Source organism: Colius striatus, chromosome 25 (genome assembly GCF_028858725.1).
Source record: "Colius striatus isolate bColStr4 chromosome 25, bColStr4.1.hap1, whole genome shotgun sequence".
Classification (NCBI taxonomy): Eukaryota; Metazoa; Chordata; class Aves; order Coliiformes; family Coliidae; genus Colius; species Colius striatus.
In genome coordinates this window covers 1,742,395-1,759,146 of record NC_084783.1, presented here as the reverse complement: position 1 = coordinate 1,759,146, position 16,752 = coordinate 1,742,395, and the positions used below count along the sequence as shown (strand labels likewise).

The following is a 16,752-nucleotide window of genomic DNA, read 5'->3' as shown; positions in this document are numbered from 1 at the left end:
CAAAAGGGAGATCCCTCGGGAAAGGATAGAGACCCTTCAGAAACTCTGGGACCCCTCCCATACTCAAAGGCCTTCCCTGAGCCTCAGGGGCCTCCCAAACCCCACAGACCTCAAATTCCCAAGAGCAGGCCTCAACCTTTTCTGAGGCCCCCAGGCCTTCCCTGGGGTCCAAGGCAAGACAGGCTCTGGGCTCCTCGAGACTGGGCGCATCCTGCAACTCAGCCCCAGAGCTGGGAACTCTCCTGCCAGCACTGAGGATGATAGGGCAAAAAAATAAGAGCATTTCACCTTTCAAATTAAGGATAGGAACAAGAAAACCCATTTGGGAGCAGAGCAGAGAGGAGCTGTCACCCCCTGGCATGTCTTCATCCCCTTCCCACCACCCATCGTCCCAGGGCAGGAGCCAAGGCGGCCACTCTGGTGCACAGAAATGTTTATTTTGTTGTAAGTGGGACCGAGGGCTGAGGTGGGGGGACGGGGATGCGATGCCCCAGAGGGAATGGGGCCCGGCTGGGGTCACCCGTGGGGCTGTGGCGCAGGAATCAGCCCTCGGTCATGGCTCGCGCGTGACAAGACACTGAGCTGCTGCCAGGGTCAGAGGGGGCTCTCCCCAGCAAGCCCCACTCCCCAGGCAGGGCACCAGGCAGCGCTCCCACAGCCAGGCTCTGGCTGGGACAGGGAGAAGCAGTCCCCGAGCCCGTGCGGGGAGCAGCCGGGGGAAGCACGCAGCCAGCAAGGCAAGCGAGAGCCGCACGCGGGACGGCAAAACCCAGGTGAGCACAACTGCAGCCCCTGAGGCACAGGGGGTCCAGGGAGGTGCAAACCCCCAGCACACCACCGTGAGCCCAGCAGAGCCCAGGGCCATTCACCGAAGGCGTGTCGGTGGCCCAGCACCTCAGGTCAGTGAGGGGCAGAGCCACTGAGGTCCCTTCGGTGCCGTGGGTCAAGCAGGGGGACCCCAGGACCCCCCAAGCACAGCCTGAGGGCAGCTCACCCCCACACCGGCCCAGTTAGCGGATGCTGCCGTCCCCCTCACCGCTCTGCAGCTTCTCCCGCTCAATGGACCACACCAGCTCCTGGACAAACTTCATCTCGGATGCCACCTGCTTGGCCAGCGCTTCGTAGTGGTTCTCCAGCTTTCGGTAACGCCTCTTGAGGCCGTTGGCTGCCTGCACCACGTTCTTGGTCTCCTCCTGCGCCTGCTTCTTCAGAGCCTCCGTCTTCTGCATCTCCTGCCGGATCTGGCGGAGGTCCTGGCTGATGCTCTCATTCTCCTCTTTGTACCATGACTCCTTCTCCTCATAGATTGACAGCAGGGCCTCGATGTCTTCCTGGAAGGACTTCTTGTTCCTCTCCAGCTCTCGGAGGCTCTCCTCGGCTGCAGCCACTTCCTCCATGACCTTGGAGAAGCGCTCGAAGTTGATGTAGGTGTTGTTTGGTGGCATGCTGGAGTGGGATTTGATGGTGTACTCCTTCAAGCGCGTGGTCTTCAGCCGGCGGCGCTCAGGCTTCTTGCAGCTGTCTTCATTGCGGACGTTCCTCCTCTTGATCACCTGTGGAGAGGGACAGATGCAGGTGTGGGGTGCAGGAGGGACAGCAGGAGCCAGGTGGCTTTGGCACCCACCCAGAGTCCCCCAGCAGCACCAAACCGGCCCCAAGTGAGGGCTGGAAGAGCAATGGAGAGCTGCAGGCACATAAACATTCACCCCCGACCTCTTGGATGTTTGAAAAGCAAAAAGTGCCCATTCTTTAACTTCTCACCTTAATCCAAGGGTGTTCCAGGCTTTGAGCGATGGTCATCCGCTTCCTGTAATGACAGCAAGGCTGCCATCAAGGGGCAGAGGCTTCACTGCCTCCTTCCCTGTCAAGATCTTGGAAAAGCACCTTTGGGGCACGGATGAGCCCAAACTCATGGTACTCAGCAGCCACCCCAGACAGGGGCTGCATCCAGCCTCCCAAGAGAAAACACACAGAGAAGAGCCCGTAGGAACCTCCCACCCTGTGTCTGATCTTGCAGCACCACAGTTCCCACTCCAGCTCAGGATCCTGGGTGCTCAGGTGAGCCCTTGTAATCCCAGAATTCACCCCACGTCTGACACAGCAGGGAGAGACTTTGGTTTCCAGACGTTTTGCAATATCAAACCCTATAAGAAGCAGGAAGGAGATGGGGATAAATGGGATTTCTAAACAACATGGATGGGAAAAGGCCTCAGGACCAGCAGAAGGCAGGTGTAGAGCGAAACCCCAGCGTGGGCTGGAGATGTGGGAGCTGCCTGTATGTGGGTGGTTGGGCAGGAGGGACCATCCCCTCTCCCAGGGCAATCCCCAGCTGCCTGTCTCTCACTTGGGGTCCTTGACGAGCAGGCGGCGGATGAAGTCCTTGGCCAGCTCACTAGTGTTGCTGAAATACTCCTCGTCGAAGTCGTAGTTGACAGCAGATATGTTGGTCAGGGTCTCCTGCTTCGTTTCCCCCAGGAAGGGGGAGGCTCCACTCAGCCTGCAGTGAGAGTGAGTTGTGACACCCCAAAAAAGTGACAGCCCGAGGTGGGGGACTCGCCCTGCAGCACCCATCTGCCCCAAGGTCCCCATATACTCACAGGATGTAAGTGATGACTCCAATGCTCCTGGAAGAGAGAGGAAGATGAGGCTGAAGGTCCTGTTGGTCCACCCTCCCTGTGCTTTCAGCACGAGGGAAGACACACCAGCACGACCCTGGTCCTAGGGACTGGTTACTGATGCCACTGGAAGGTGCCTGGGGGGGATTCACTCACCACATGTCGGCCTCCAGCCCCAGGGGTTCGTAATTCACAATTTCTGGGGCTTTAGAAAGAAAGAGGGGAGAAGAAGAGACTTAATCTAGGGGAAAGAAGCCTGTTCCCATGGACACATCCCAGCAGCTGCCCAGCCTGCCACACCAGGCCTTCGGGCATCTCTCTAGGATTAAGGCAAAGCTTAGAGCCCAGAGCAGCCTCACATGAACACCACCAGCAGGTCTCACCTACAAACTCTGGTGTCCCAAAGATATTCTTAAACTCATTCCCAGCTTCAATCTTGTGAGCAATCCCAAAGTCGATGAGTTTGATGCGAGGGTTTGGCACGTTCTTGTCCAGCAGCATGATGTTCTCTGGCTGTGGAGAAGAGAGGAGCCCCACACACACACCCATGTGAGCCTTAAACTGCTCTGGGCTCTCCTCCTCTGAGGAGAGGAGATCTCAGAGCCAGTCACTGTGCCACAGGAGCCTGGGTGTGCTTCCCTGCTCCCCAACTGCTGAGCACAGGCCGTTTGCACCTCGCAGGCCTCACCTTCAAGTCGAAGTGGGCGATGCGCTTGGAGTGCAGGTAGTGAACTCCATCTAGGATCTGCTTGAGGAACTGCGTGGCCTCCTCCTCCGTCAGGGACTCCTTCTCAGCCAGGAAATCAAAGAGCTCACCGCCCGAGACCAGCTCCAGGATCAGCACCACGTCGGTCTTGTTCTCGAAGATGTCGTGCAGCGTGATGATGTTGGGGTGCTGGATCTCGCGCAGGATGTCCACCTCCCGCTCGATCTCCTCCCGGCTCACGCCCCGGCGGCTGGACGACAGGCGACGCTTCTTGATGAATTTGGCCGCGTACTCCAGCCCCGTTTTCCTCTCCCGGCACTTTCGGACAATGGCAAACTGGCCGCTGTGGGATACAGGGAGGAGTCAGCAGCAGGGGCAGCACTGGTACGAGCATGTGTGGGAGGACACATCATTTCATAGAACCACAGAATCATTTGGGTTGGCAAAGCCCTTGACACTGCTGCAGTCCCAGCCCTCCCCTCACCCTGCCCAGCCCACCACCAACCCATGGCCCCCAGCACCTCAGCTCCATGGCTTTGGGATCCCTCCAGGCCTGGGCACTCCCCCAGCTCCCTGGGCAGCCCATTCCAATGCTTAGCAACCCTCTCAGTGAAAACGACCTCTCAGTTTCATTTGGGTCTATTGGGAATTGGGGTCCTCCCACACACAGGCAATGATGCCCACTTGCTCCCAGCATGCTCCCAGGTTTACACACCCTGGCACTGCCCTAGCAGGCATGCAAATCCCTGCACTGCCCAGGATGGAGGAAGGAAATTCCTATCAGGGATGCAGCAGCTGCTGACCCTCCCTGGTCCGTTCAGGTGCTGCTGTGATTATTCGGCATGAGAGATGCCCATCAGTCCTTATTTCCAACCAGGAGGCCCAGGGCTGCTACTAGGAGTGAGCCCTGGAACCCAGCAGTCCCAGGAAACCATAAAGGTCCCTTGGGGAGAGTGAGTAGAGGGGAGGAATGCCTGAAGTCAGAATAACCAACAGTTCAAAGCATGCCTGGGTCAGGGGCTGGGGAGGCAGAGCTCTGGGCATCAACAGGCATTTCAATGAGCTGCCTCCTGCTGACACTGGCATTGCTGCCATGGCAGGATCCTCGCTCTTGTATCCTCCACCCCAGCCAAGGCCCCTGTGGTCTCTCTGCCAGGCTGCACAGGGGTCCCTCATCTCCAGGCTGCCATCCAGCCCTTAGGCACCACATCTGTCCCCACGGCTCAGATCAGAGCGCAGCTACTGCGCAGGCGCGAAGGGGAAGGGAACCCAGAGCAAACTCCTGCAAACTCCCGGCCCTTTAAATAAAAAACAACGCTAAAGCCATCCAAAATGTTTCTGCCGCACAATTATTCCCCAGTGCCCGAGCAGAGTGCCCTGTGCCCAGGCAGCCGTGGTTGCGGCAGAAACACCCCCGGTGCTGGCGCGGCTGAGGCAGCGCTGGATCCAAACCGAGCCCACTGCCGCCCCCACCCCGCCGCGACCGCCTTTGCATCCCGGATGATTAAACGGTATTTGCATGCGGTGATTCACTCCCAGATCTGTCCCGCAGGCGCAGAGCAGGGCGGCAGCGACCAAGAAGGGCCGGCCGGAAGCCGCCGGCACCAGCCCAGCAGCCCTGGCCACAGCCGGGCAGCAGCGGCAGCTCTGCAGGCTGCTGCTAGCTCGTCCCAGATAGAGGAGCAAGTTTAGTGTTAATTAACACCTTTTTTTGGTAACATATAGTTGCTAGAGGTGACTGGCTTTCAGCACAGCCCCCAGCCCCACTGCCTACCGAGAGCACAGAGGTGCCAGAGAGGGCCACTGGCACAAGGGACACCACGAGGGCTGGTGCTGGGACAGGGGGTGCAGCCGTAGAAGCTCTACCTCCTTGAGCATAGCTGGATGTCACTCACCTGCCCAGCTCTTCTCCCATCTCATAAAAGTCCTCCACACTCTCCTGCCGGAAGGTGGACATGGCTGCGGGGCCCTCACCGGGCCAAAGTCCCTCTGACCCTGTGAGTGGAGGAGGATGCTGGGGAGCAGCCAGGGATCAGCACCTGCAGCAACAGAAAAAGGAGGTTTATGTCGCAGGAGACACAAGCCAATGCCAGTAACAGAGCTGCTATGGTACCTCAATGACAGGCCTGCAGCACAAGGACCCTGTACCCCCAGGGAGGCAGAGCGCAGGGAGCCCCAATGCAGTGCCAGCCCTGTGCCGTGCCATGGGGCAGCTGGGGCTGAGCCCTGAAGCAGAGCAGCCCCATGCTGTGCTGTGCTGGGGGTGGGGTGGCTGAGGCCAAAGCGCAAGACTCAGGGACATTTTCCCTTCTCATCACACCCCATGGGAAGCCCCTGCCCACCCCAGCAGGGCAGACGGAGGGAATTGGGTAGTGGCTGTATGGGCCTCATGCTCAAGCCCAAACCTCTTGTCACTGCACACAGTGACACTCAGCTGTAACAAAAGGACCCCTCAACGCAGCTAATGGCACCCAGGTGCCTCCTTTCCCCACAGACCCCACACCCATTGCCCCTTTCTGCCCCACATCCCCTCCACCCCAATCCCCCCCAGCCCCATCTTATCCCATAAACCCCACCACCCCATCCTATTCAGCTCTACAGCCCCACACCCAACCCCTCACAGGCCTTTCTTCCTCTACAGACCCCACATCCCCCCTCTACCCCCAGCCCCACACCCCTTTCCCTCCCCACAGCTCCACCCCCCCTCACACCCCACCCCACAGGCCGCAAAACCCCACCTCATAAACTCATCCCTCAACTCCTTCCCAACTCACGCCGGCCCCCATTCTCTCACCCCTTCCCAAGCCCCTCAAACCCCCATCCTCACAGTATCAACCCCCATCCCACAGCCCCTCACTCACAGGCCCCTCAGGCCCCACCTGAGCCGAAGCCGCCCGCGTCGCCGCCGCCGCATTCCAACACTGACGATGGCTCCGCCCACCCGCCGCGCGGCGACCCGCCCCGCCAATAGGCGGGGCGGGTCGCTGCGCGGCGGATGGGCGGAGCCAATAGGAAGAGGCCTTCCCGCTAAGCCCCGCCCCCTCCCCTCCAGCGTGTGCCTTCCCCCCCATCCAGGTCCTCCAAGCCACCAGGGGGCGTTCTTCATTCTCACAAAAATCACCATTTCCATCATCTTTATCCAATTTTTATTATTTAATTCCAGTGGCACTAATACAGGCGGCGATGGTCACGACGGGACAGTCACACTGCAGGTGGGCATCTCCCCCTTCACTTGCAATATTCCATTTTAACCCCCCCCCAACCTTCTGCAAGAAAACTCTTTTGTTTTGTTTTGTTTCCTCTTTTCCGAGTCAAATAAATACAGAATCGGGCAAATCTAGTGGAAATGATTTAGTTACAATGGCAAAAAGATGAGTCATGTGCAAACACAGAAACCTATAAGGCTGTTTTGTTTTGTTTCTTCATTTAAAGTCTCGAATCGCTATGAAACCAATTAACAATGCAGAGACGGCGCTGACGGGCGTCTAACCCCTTTGCATGGGTCTTAACGCTAATTAAGTATTTATTTTCCCCTCCCTTTCACAGTCCAAGGAGTCTAATTAAAGTTTGTCAAGGAAGTTGTCAAGGGCAGGGATGCCTTCCTTCAGCCCTTTGCGTTTACGGGTCTCGGCTACCACCTGGAAGGGCCGGCTAGTGCTGTCGAAGGGATCCCCAGGCAGGACCTGCCAGTGGTCGAAGACACACTGGGGGAAGGCCTGACCACCTGTGTTGGACCTCAAATCTGCTGTGAAACCTGTAAGGAAGAAGAGAAGTGAGGTAGGAAGGGGAACAGGCACGGCTCAATGTCATCTCTAGGAGCACCCACCCTCTGGGTCACAAGCAGCGTGGTTACAGAGGAACCCACAGCAGCACCCAGGAGCCTACAGAGGTGGCAACAGAGCACCACAGCTGGGAAACATCAGTGCAGTCCCTCAGTACCTCACATGGGCTTAGAAGATGGGGACAGACCTCGGCAGGGCATGCAGTGATAGGCCAAGGCATCACAGTTTTAAATTAAAAGAGGTGAGATTTCTTTCTGTAACATTGGCCCAGGTTGCCCAGAGCTGGTCAGTGTCCCATCCCTGGAAACATTCCAGCTCAGGCTGGACAGGGCTCTGAGTAACCTGCTCACACGTTGAAGATGTCCGTCCCTGCTTACTGCAGGCAGGTGGATGAGATGACCTCTAAAAGGTCCTCAAACCCTTCTGGAACATTCTGTCTCTTCTCCCAAGTTAGAAGCAACAGGACAAGAAGAAACAGCCCTAAGTTGGACCAGGGGATGCCCAGGACCAGCCCACTCACCAAAGGACTCGTTGACAGGCAGGTAGGCCTTGACCACAAACATGGGGGTTCCAGCCACCTGGGTCTCCTCAAAGACGTGTCCACGCTTCCTGTTGAGCACACCATAGATGCCACCAACCACCTGCTCTGGGCACTGCAAGACAGAGGGTCAGGATCACAAACTGCCCACTCACTGTTTGTTTACCCAGAGTCTTCTGGGCTGAGTAGAGAAGTTCCTCACCTGGATTTCCACAAGGTAGATGGGCTCCATGAGCCTGGGCTGAGCAGTGAGCACGCAGGCATAGAGGCACCTCCTGGCAGTGGGAATGATCTGCCCACCACCACGGTGGATGGCGTCAGCGTGCAGGGTGACATCATGGACATCAAAACGCACAGCACGCATGTTCTCCTCACACAGGACACCCTGGGAAGGCAGAGCAGGGGGTCAGCCAACAAACACCTTGTCAGGAGATGGCTGGCAATCCCTACACCAGGAGGCTCCAGCCCCTCAGCTTACACGTGTTCCTCAGAAGCAGGAGGCACAAAAGGCTGCTTGGCATAGTGAGAAGCCATTCAGCAAGTCATCTTCCCTGCCTAGGACCCAACAACCACCCTCCTCCTGCCTCCAAGTCCCCGCCACAGCTCCTTCAAAGCCAGGCACTGCCCCTTACCTCCTTTGTTGCCCACTGGAAACCGGCCACCACGCTGTCCTTGATCTCATTCAGGTACTGCACACCCTTGGTGATGTCAGTCAGGATGTTGGGGCCAGTGCCATCAGGACCAAAGCACCAGATTTTCCTGGCTTCAGTGACATCCCACTCGTACTTCTCAGCCAGGTAACGAGCTCGCTGCTTCAGCTCCTGGCGAGCAGAGACCTCCCCCTTGTCGATGTCCTCAGCCAAGCCATCTGGGAAGGGCCGGGCCTTCATGTACAGCCTGTTGTGTTTGTTGGGGGACTTGGAAAGGCACATCACGCTGGATTCCTCGCCCACTGTCTCACGGTAGGACACCACAGGATCTGATTTCTGCAGTAAAAGATCAGGGATGAGCCACCAAGCAAACCACAGCTCACCAGATTCCCCTCAGAGCTCAGCAACAGTTCTGCCACTGCAGGCTCTGTACCTTAATAGGAATGCACGCGTGGTCCTCTTCCAGATCCTTCAGGCAGATCTCCAAGTGCAGCTCCCCTGCACCAGCAATGATGTGCTCCCCAGACTCCTCAATGATGCACTAAAAAAAAACCCCACATTTACACAGCAGGTGAGGCTTCAGCTGCAATGCAACAAAAGCTCACACACGTTAAGACACCAGCAACCGTCTCTGATTCTTGTCTTTGACTCAGAGCTACTTTTAGCTGCGCTTTCCAGTGATCTGGGGATGACTCAGCACCAACTCCAAGGTGAAACACAGTATTTCTCACTGCAGCAGGGCTGGGACCAATTCTTAAGATTTTTCTACCAGCATCTCCAGTACAACCCCAATTAAAGGTCAGAGCCTCCTGTGCCAGCTGGACCAGGATTTCTCCTGTTCCCACAAGAGCTTGGGACATTCACCTGCACCATAGGGTCAGACTTGGCAAGACGTTTCAGGCCCTCCACCAGCTTGGGCAGGTCAGCTGGGTTCTTGGCTTCCACAGCCACACGCACGACGGGGCTGACGCTGAACTTCATGACTCTCATGTTGTGAGCGTGCTCGAAGGTGGTGATGGTTCCAGTCTTGACAAGGAACTGGTCGACACCAACCAGACCAACAATGTTTCCACAAGGCACGTCCTCGATGGGTTCAACGTAGCGGCCCATCATGAGAATGGTCCTGGTGAAAGGCACAGTTGGTTTAATGAGGTCCCACCAGTATCCCCGAGTTCAGCAGCAGATCTCAAGTCTACAGCCAAGCACCTTGCCCAGCCTCAGAGATAAGAGATCCCAGATAGCATTACGGCAAAAAACCTTAAGCACAGACCACACCCCAGCCAAGACCGACCTTTGAATTGGCTTCAGGTACAAATCCTCCTTCTTGCCAGGGGTGTAGTTTGGTCCCATGATTCTGACTTTCAAGCCAGTTGACACGAGACCAGAGAAGACACGTCCGAAAGCGTAGAAACGACCCTTGTCAGAGGTTGGCACCATTTTAGAGATGTACATCATCAGGGGGCCTTTGGGGTCACAGTTCTTAATACCTGAGAAAAAGAAGAGAGATCAACTTAGCTCAGTGTTACTTCTAGCATCTGGCATACATACCTTGTCCCCCCTAAACCTCAACACAAGACCTGTACCCATCATTGGCCCAGTTCAACCAGAGAGAAAGATGACATCACCAAGAGATGTTTTAAACAAACAGGCTCAGCCTGAGCCTTTGGCACACGCCCTGGCTACTCTCTAGTCACTTAGTTATTCAGTTACTAGCCGAGTCCTCCAAAGGAAAGCTAGTAAGCTTGTTTGACTCATACTAGAAAAGCTACACTCAAAGAACTACAGTAGCTACTGGGCTTACTGGGCTTGGAGAATCAAGATGGCTATGGGCATGCTGGAGCACCAAGCACTCATGTGAAGAGATGCCTGGCAGCAGAGCTGCAGCTCGTCATACCTATGGCAGCCTCATCATCAGGGGGTCCCTCGTAGAGCAGCTCACAGCGGTACTTCTGGGCTGTGACAGGAGAAGGCAGGTGAATGGTGATCATCTGCAGCAGGGCATCTCCAGCAGGCAGCCACCGCCTCATCACAGCCTGAGCAGAGATCAGAGAAGTAAGACCCAGGTAGCTTACTCGTAGCCTGGCAGTTTCACCTCCCTTCACTTTCCCAAGCAAGGTTTGTAGCTGCTTTATAAGTTGACATAGCTGGAGCAGCACAACTACTCATCTCTTCCCCATAGACACCTTCAGGCCAATCTCACCTTCAGCAGTGGTTTGCCCTCCTTGTCCTTATCTTCACTGTCAAGCTTGATGTCCAGTTTCTCAATCAGTTTTGCCGCCTCGTCTTTCTTGAAGTTCATGATTGCAGTGAAAACCTGGAACAACAGCAGCAATCACAAATGCTGCCAGTGACCCAGTTTGAAGCAGCAGCAGTCTCTGAAGAGAATCTCTCTTCTTGCTCATCCCCCACCCAAGTCCATTTGGAGGGCTCAGACACATACTTGCCTGCACAACATCTACCACCAGCTTCCCTGCCCACACTGAGTAACGAGCTAGGTTTGTGTCAGATATGTTAAATTTCTTCAATCAAACAAAGTCAGGTCAAAGTGAAGAAATTTTCCATCATCACGCACAATCACTGAACTGGAGAGCACAAGGCACCAGCAAGGGCTGAACACTGAGGAACTCACCTTGAAGATGGGGTCAAGGATGAGCTGGCAGAAGGTCCTGGGCAGTTTCTTTCCATCAGGGCTGGTAGCAGATTTGCTGAACTTGCCAGTAGCAGGATCAAAATACCTGGAGAAAGAATCAAGAAAGACATGTATCGTTGCTCAGCTCAGCTACAGATGTGTGGCTTGTTCTGCTTGCTCAGGTGAGGGGAAAGAGCTGCTGAGAAGAGAGAAGAACCATCCTTCTACCTTCCTCTATCACCCTCAGGCTTCCTAGGCTCACCAAAACACATTTAACTCATGGTGACAACTCACCACCTCCTCCTCATTTATCTGGGTCTTTCCGACTAATGGTCCTTGTACTAAGACATGGACCAAGTCACTGAGACAAGGTGGTAAACAGGCAAGACGACTACATCCTCCTCCTCCTTATCTATATTCTATAGCATCAGGCTACAGCCCCAGTGAGCTGGTCTGAAATTCAAACCAATAGCCACAATTCCTCACCTGTCTCCCCAAAGCTTCTTCATCATGTCCTCTACTTTCTTGGCACGCTCAGATGGATTCAGCTGGGCTTCTCCCTTGGCAGCGAACTTTGCAACATACATTTCAGCAAACTGTTTCAGAGTGAAAGCCCAACCGTGCAGGCCAGACCCAAAGCCAACGGTACCAAGCACTGGATCAATCTGAAAAGAAACAGGAGAGCTGGGTCACAGAGGAGCAGCCACAGCTCTTACAGCCACAGTGTTACAGCCACCTACCTACTCCATCCCAAACACCATTGAGGTACAAAAAGTTTGAAGATGAAGCTTCAGGACTATGGGACCGTCAAATAGTTCCGTGACAGAAGCCAGCTCTCATATCTGGGAACAGCCTGGCCACACATCCAACATTTTGGCTTTGTGATGCAGAACTAGATCTGCTTTTCCTTAATTTGACCAACTATGTACTGAGAGAGCTCGGCAGCTGCATGGATTTCCATGCAGGGAAGATTCTTTTCCTTCACAGGGAGGCTCAGCAACACATGACAACCTGCAGCATAGTCCTCAGTGGGAACAGAGTACAAAGGTTTTCTCAGAAGTGACAGCCCTGCTTGGTCCCCTGGAACCCAGCAGGGAGTAGCATGAGGAGCACAGGGACTGACCCACAGCTACTGGCCTTCCGTGTCAAAAGGCAGCCAAAGATCTCACATCACAGATGTGATGTGAGAGAGAAAGTATCTTACAAAACAAGGGTGCCCTCAGTAAAGAGAGAAAATACTTTCTGGTATTTATAGCTTTCTATTTGCTCAAGTCTTGAACAGTTGCTGAAAGAAAAAGAGCAAGAGCTCCAAACCAGTGCAAGCCTGGCTAGTAGGGACACCTTGGTTATTCTGTTCTCACTTCAGAATGACTAAAGAGATCATCCCCTCTAGCAAGGGGAAAGAGTTCACAGCACTTCCAGTCTTCCACTTACCATGATATTTCCCATGGGGCCACTTTCTCCCTCTCCATACGTGGAGATAATGACGTTCACGTTTTCCACGATGCGCTGGAAGGTCTGGTACAGCTCCTCTGGCTCCAGCTGCAGCTCCAGCAGTGCTCGGTCCATCTTGTTCATCATCAGGACAGGCTTGATCCTCTCGGCAATGGCCTGACGCAGCACAGTCTCTGTCTGCACACACACACCTGCCAAACACAGGGGAGTTAGTTATCCTCATCTTCAGACTCACCCAGCATACACTCCAGTCACACACAGCTGCAGAAAACCTTACCAGAGACACAGTCTACAACAACCAGGGCACCATCGGTGACACGAAGAGCAGCAGTGACCTCTGAAGAGAAGTCTACGTGCCCAGGAGAGTCAATCAGGTTGATCAAGAAACCAGAACCATCCTTGCTCTGCTTGATGAAGGCCAGATCGTTTTCAGAGAGCTCATAAAAGAGGGAAATAGCTCTGAAATAAAAATTAAAATCATTACCTACACATTACCTCTCCCCAGTTCTTACAAACAGCCTTTTATCCAGAACAGGCTGCTGCACCTGAGCTTAGAGATTTCCTGATGCATGTTCCTGGGACAGTGTGGGAGCTAACCAGGAGGGCAGGCTAAAATCTGCTCTTCCTATGCCCTCCTGAAATCATAACCCCTCCTCACTGTCCAATCTCAAGTGCTGAAAGAGGGTACTTCTTCTACTAGGCCCAACTGCCTTTTTGATCCCTTCTCATGCCCCTCAAGAGTCCTCAAACTGCCCATGGTGACAGAGCCACCAAGTATGTCACCACAGATGCTCCCAAGACAGTCTGTGCACCACATCTGTGGGACTCCAGTGGATATCAGCTACATTCAACAGTCCCAATGGTAAATGGAAGGCTGAAGCTCTCACTGCACATCAGTTTCACAGTGACCAAGGCAGCGCTCTATGATTCACCATAAAACAATCAAAACTTGTTCTTTCATTTCAATAATCTTCACAAGAAAGAGAAGAGTTCCTGAACTAGACTAGAGGAAGCCTGACGCTGTCTTCTTTCACCTCATGATCATATCAGTGGAAGGCTGAAAGTCCCCACATAGCTCAGACCATTCAGCAGGAGCACTGAGGTGCCTGGAGGTTGAGAACTCACGTTGATTTGATGGTGATGCACCGCTCCTGCTCGTCTTTCCTTGTGTCAGTGAAACGAGTCTCCCCCGCGCGGGCAGAGGCGATGATACCAGCTTTGCATACCAGAGAATCAGTCAAGGTTGATTTGCCGTGATCAACGTGGGCAATCACAGACATGTTTCTGATGTTGGCCTTTTTGTCCATGATGGCCCGTATCTGGTCTACTGTGAAGTTCACCTTGAGGGACAAAGAGAAAGGGGGGAAGAGAAAAACATAGGGTTTGTAGAAACAGCTTCAGCAATTCTAGAGAGCTCAGCCAACACCACAAATACCTGCCACAGTCACACCAACAGCAATCCTGCCTGTGCAGCCCATGGTACAGAACAATTTGCAGCAAGGGCACTGCAGACACCGGCAGTGCAAGCAGAGGGACTCGTCCCGCAGCACAAACGCCTGGTTTGCTCCTTCTCCAGCACAGTATCTGACAAACTGTAGGTCCATGAGGTAAACTCCCACTAAAACCGAACCCTGGGTCGGTGACTTCTCCAGAATAAACAGCTGACAGCCCAGTGCACCGGTTCCATGGTCCCCACCCGGGCCGCAGCGTTACATAAGGCAACCGGCGGCCACCGCAAAGGCCCGTCTCTGCCCGTCAACGCCGCCCCGGTGCCACATCACCGCTCTCCGCCTCTCGCACGGCGCACCATCGGGCTCCAACGGCACGACCTCCCCAGCACCGGAGGAAGGCGGCCCTATGGAGGCCGGCAGGGACCCCCAGGGCCGCCGACCCCCTCCCGCCAGCCCAGGGCCCCGAGTCCCCGGGGGACAGTCCCCTCCCCCTCCCTCACGCTTTCCAGCCCCACCCCTCCCCTCAGCAGCGGCCCAGCCCGGCACCACAGGCCCGTGCGTGCCAGCGCAGGCCCGCGGGCGCTCCCGAGGCAGCCATCCCCACCGACGCCGTGAGTGCGGCGGCCGCTCGGCCTCTGAGGGCGGCGGCAGGACACGGGGACTCACCATGGTGGCGGATGGCGGTGGATTCTCCGGGGCGGGGGGGTTACAGCAATGGCGGCGGCAACAGCCCTGTCTCGCTGGCGAGCGCAGAGCGGGCGGAAGAGAACGCTGACGTCAACCGCCCCCTTCTTATACGACGGTGCCGGGCGGGGGGCGGGTCCCGCGCACGCGGCTCGCAAGGCGCATGCGCCGGCGGCCGCACGGCCCCGCTCAGCCCTGCACGGCCCCGCTCAGCCCCGCACTGCGCTCCGTAGCCGGGGCGCGCTGTTCCGCCGGGGCGGGACCACGTGGCCGCCCCCCGGGGCCTCCGGGGGAACCGGGACCGGCTACTCCTGCCCCGGGCCGCAGGGGCTGGAAGCTCCTCCCTGTGTGGTGCTGGTAACGGGGATGGGAAGCGGCCCGAGGGGTCGCAGTGGCTACGGCCACTACGGGCGGTAATTTGCGGTGAGAGCCTCCTCCGCCGGCCCCGGCAGAGCGGCAGGCGAGCCCCCTGCCTCGCTCCCGGGAAGAGGCGGTGGGGCAGGGCCCGGCCCCGGCCCGTCCTCGCCAGCGCAGCCGCGTCCCGGCGCCCCCCGCCCGGCCCAGCCCCGCAGGCTCCCGGCGCTGCGCATGCGCGGCCCGGCCCGGCCGCCGGCGGGAGGGCACCGGCGCTGCAGCGCCCCCTGCGGGAGGGGAGGAGCGCGGCATCCGGGGACGGCCCCACGCGGCCCCGCACCCTGCCCCGGCCTCGCCCCGAGCTGTGCGGGGCGGGAGGCTGAGCCCCGGCACCGAGGCGGCTCCGTGTGCTTCGGCCCTACCCTCACCGGGACACAGCCTTGCCATACAGGTTAGGAGCAGGTTAAAGGGAGGTTACATGCACAGGTAGGGAAAGAGGGGCTGCAGACAGGAGGGATGTAACTCCCCATCTCCACAGCATAAATATTTTGCTGCTTTTTCCTTCTCTTCGGCGTCGTGGGAGGCTGTCACTTCACCTTCATCAGCTGCAGCATGAGAAAGCTGCCTGCAATCTGCTCCATCTCCACGCCACCTCACCCAGCTGCTATGGTTGCTGCCAAATTCCCAGCACATCCCTACCTTGTCCCCTGCACCAGTCCCAGGCAGGGACCGGCAGGACAGTGGTGGAGCTACACCCGGAATGCCTTTGGCTCCCCACTCTCCCAGTGTGACAGGATGAGTTATCAGCTGTTGGGGTTTCCATAGCGATCGTTTGAATTTTTAGCACTGATTCTTGCTTTTGCCAGACTGAAAGGAAACACTGAGGAGCCTGATTAACATACTGGCCTACCTAGGAAACTGGCTAATTGCCTTTTTGTTTAATTAGCTTGTGGGGTTGATGACAAAGAGAGGAAAGTGCTGGAAAACCTCTCCCAGTGCAGCATTTCTCCCTGACTATAGGGTTTACCTCCTGGTAACTCAGCCTGGAGCTGGAGAGGACACCGCTGTGCATTTGCTTCTTAGAAATGGAGCAACTAGATCCCAGGGGAGCAGTGTCAGGCTTAGGGGAAATAATTGGTACCAATGTAGAAGGTATCTTTAATAAGCAATGGGTTATTGGAGAAGATGCCTTGTGCCCACGGGGGACACCAACACTGACCTGCATGGGAGGGCTGGGGAGTCTCTGTGCCACAGAGTGGGTTGGGTTTAGCTGTGAGGCAGGGAATGTGCCTGAGGAGGAGGCATGGTGGGAGGCTGGTGGAGCCCTGGGACAAACGTGCAGGAGTGAAGAGCATCTTTTCACTCGCAGAGGACTGGCAGCACCAAGACCCCACAGGAAAACCTGAGATTTGCGAGTTCAGGTTCAAGTGGAGGCTGCCGTGGAGTGAGGAGGAGGAGGAGGACTGTTGGGGCAGCATCCTTTGGGTTTCTCTGGTGAGGGCACAGACCCAAAAGCGCTGTTTTCTTGTGTTTTTAACCACAGAAGTTTCTCTTCATAAAGGCCTCCAGCAGCCACTGGCCCTTCAACAGGGTTCCCCAACAAAACCACGGGGGAGCCGATCCAGTGCTCCCCGGTTTCAGGACAAAACTGCCCCCAGACGGTGCCACCCTGGGCCGAGAGGAAGCACCTCATGGCTGGGCCAAAGAGCCCTGAGCCTCCCCGACACCGTGCACAGCGAGCTCTGACCTCATTCCAGGGGCACTGCACATCAGTCTCTTTGAGGCGCCGGGGTCCGTATCTCCAGCCCCGGGCCTGACACCGCCCGTTCAGGCGCCCGGCGGCGCGGCGCTGCCGCTTTAAGGCGCCCGGGCGGGCGGGGCAGCGCCG

At 56.3% G+C, this 16,752-nt stretch overlaps 2 protein-coding genes across 2 annotated transcripts; both read right to left on the bottom strand.

The window, feature by feature from the left end:
* Positions 1-416: 416 nt before the first annotated feature.
* On the bottom strand, positions 417-6,265 carry DAPK3 (death associated protein kinase 3). The gene is made up of 9 exons (XM_062015185.1): positions 6,201-6,265; positions 5,217-5,360; positions 3,304-3,664; positions 2,999-3,128; positions 2,772-2,820; positions 2,598-2,624; positions 2,345-2,497; positions 1,762-1,807; positions 417-1,553 (listed from the first exon to the last, which is right to left on the bottom strand). Exons 2-9 carry the CDS (start codon positions 5,276-5,278, stop codon positions 1,011-1,013), a joined length of 1,371 nt encoding a protein of 456 aa, XP_061871169.1. The 5' UTR covers positions 5,279-5,360; positions 6,201-6,265; the 3' UTR covers positions 417-1,010.
* Positions 6,266-6,450: 185 nt separating this feature from the next.
* EEF2 (eukaryotic translation elongation factor 2) lies at positions 6,451-14,602 on the bottom strand. The gene is made up of 15 exons (XM_062015178.1): positions 14,493-14,602; positions 13,501-13,715; positions 12,653-12,834; positions 12,355-12,566; positions 11,407-11,585; positions 10,921-11,026; positions 10,492-10,605; positions 10,186-10,324; positions 9,583-9,778; positions 9,156-9,414; positions 8,725-8,832; positions 8,274-8,627; positions 7,844-8,026; positions 7,624-7,756; positions 6,451-7,075 (listed from the first exon to the last, which is right to left on the bottom strand). Exons 1-15 carry the CDS (start codon positions 14,493-14,495, stop codon positions 6,882-6,884), a joined length of 2,577 nt encoding a protein of 858 aa, XP_061871162.1. The 5' UTR covers positions 14,496-14,602; the 3' UTR covers positions 6,451-6,881.
* Positions 14,603-16,752: the final 2,150 nt, after the last annotated feature.

Coding starts and splice junctions, on each gene's coding strand:
- DAPK3 (XM_062015185.1), bottom strand. CDS start 5,278: ATGTCCACCTTCCGGCAGGAGAGTGTGGAGGACTTTTATGAGATGGGA. Junction 3,665..5,216: donor ATGGGAGAAGAGCTGGGCAG/GTGAGTGACATC, acceptor TGTATCCCACAG/CGGCCAGTTTGCCATTGTCC. Junction 1,554..1,761: donor TGGAACACCCTTGGATTAAG/GTGAGAAGTTAA, acceptor CCCTCTCCACAG/GTGATCAAGAGGAGGAACGT.
- EEF2 (XM_062015178.1), bottom strand. Junction 12,567..12,652: donor TGTTGTAGACTGTGTCTCTG/GTAAGGTTTTCT, acceptor TGTGTTTGGCAG/GTGTGTGTGTGCAGACAGAG. Junction 8,628..8,724: donor ACGCGTGCATTCCTATTAAG/GTACAGAGCCTG, acceptor CTTTTACTGCAG/AAATCAGATCCTGTGGTGTC.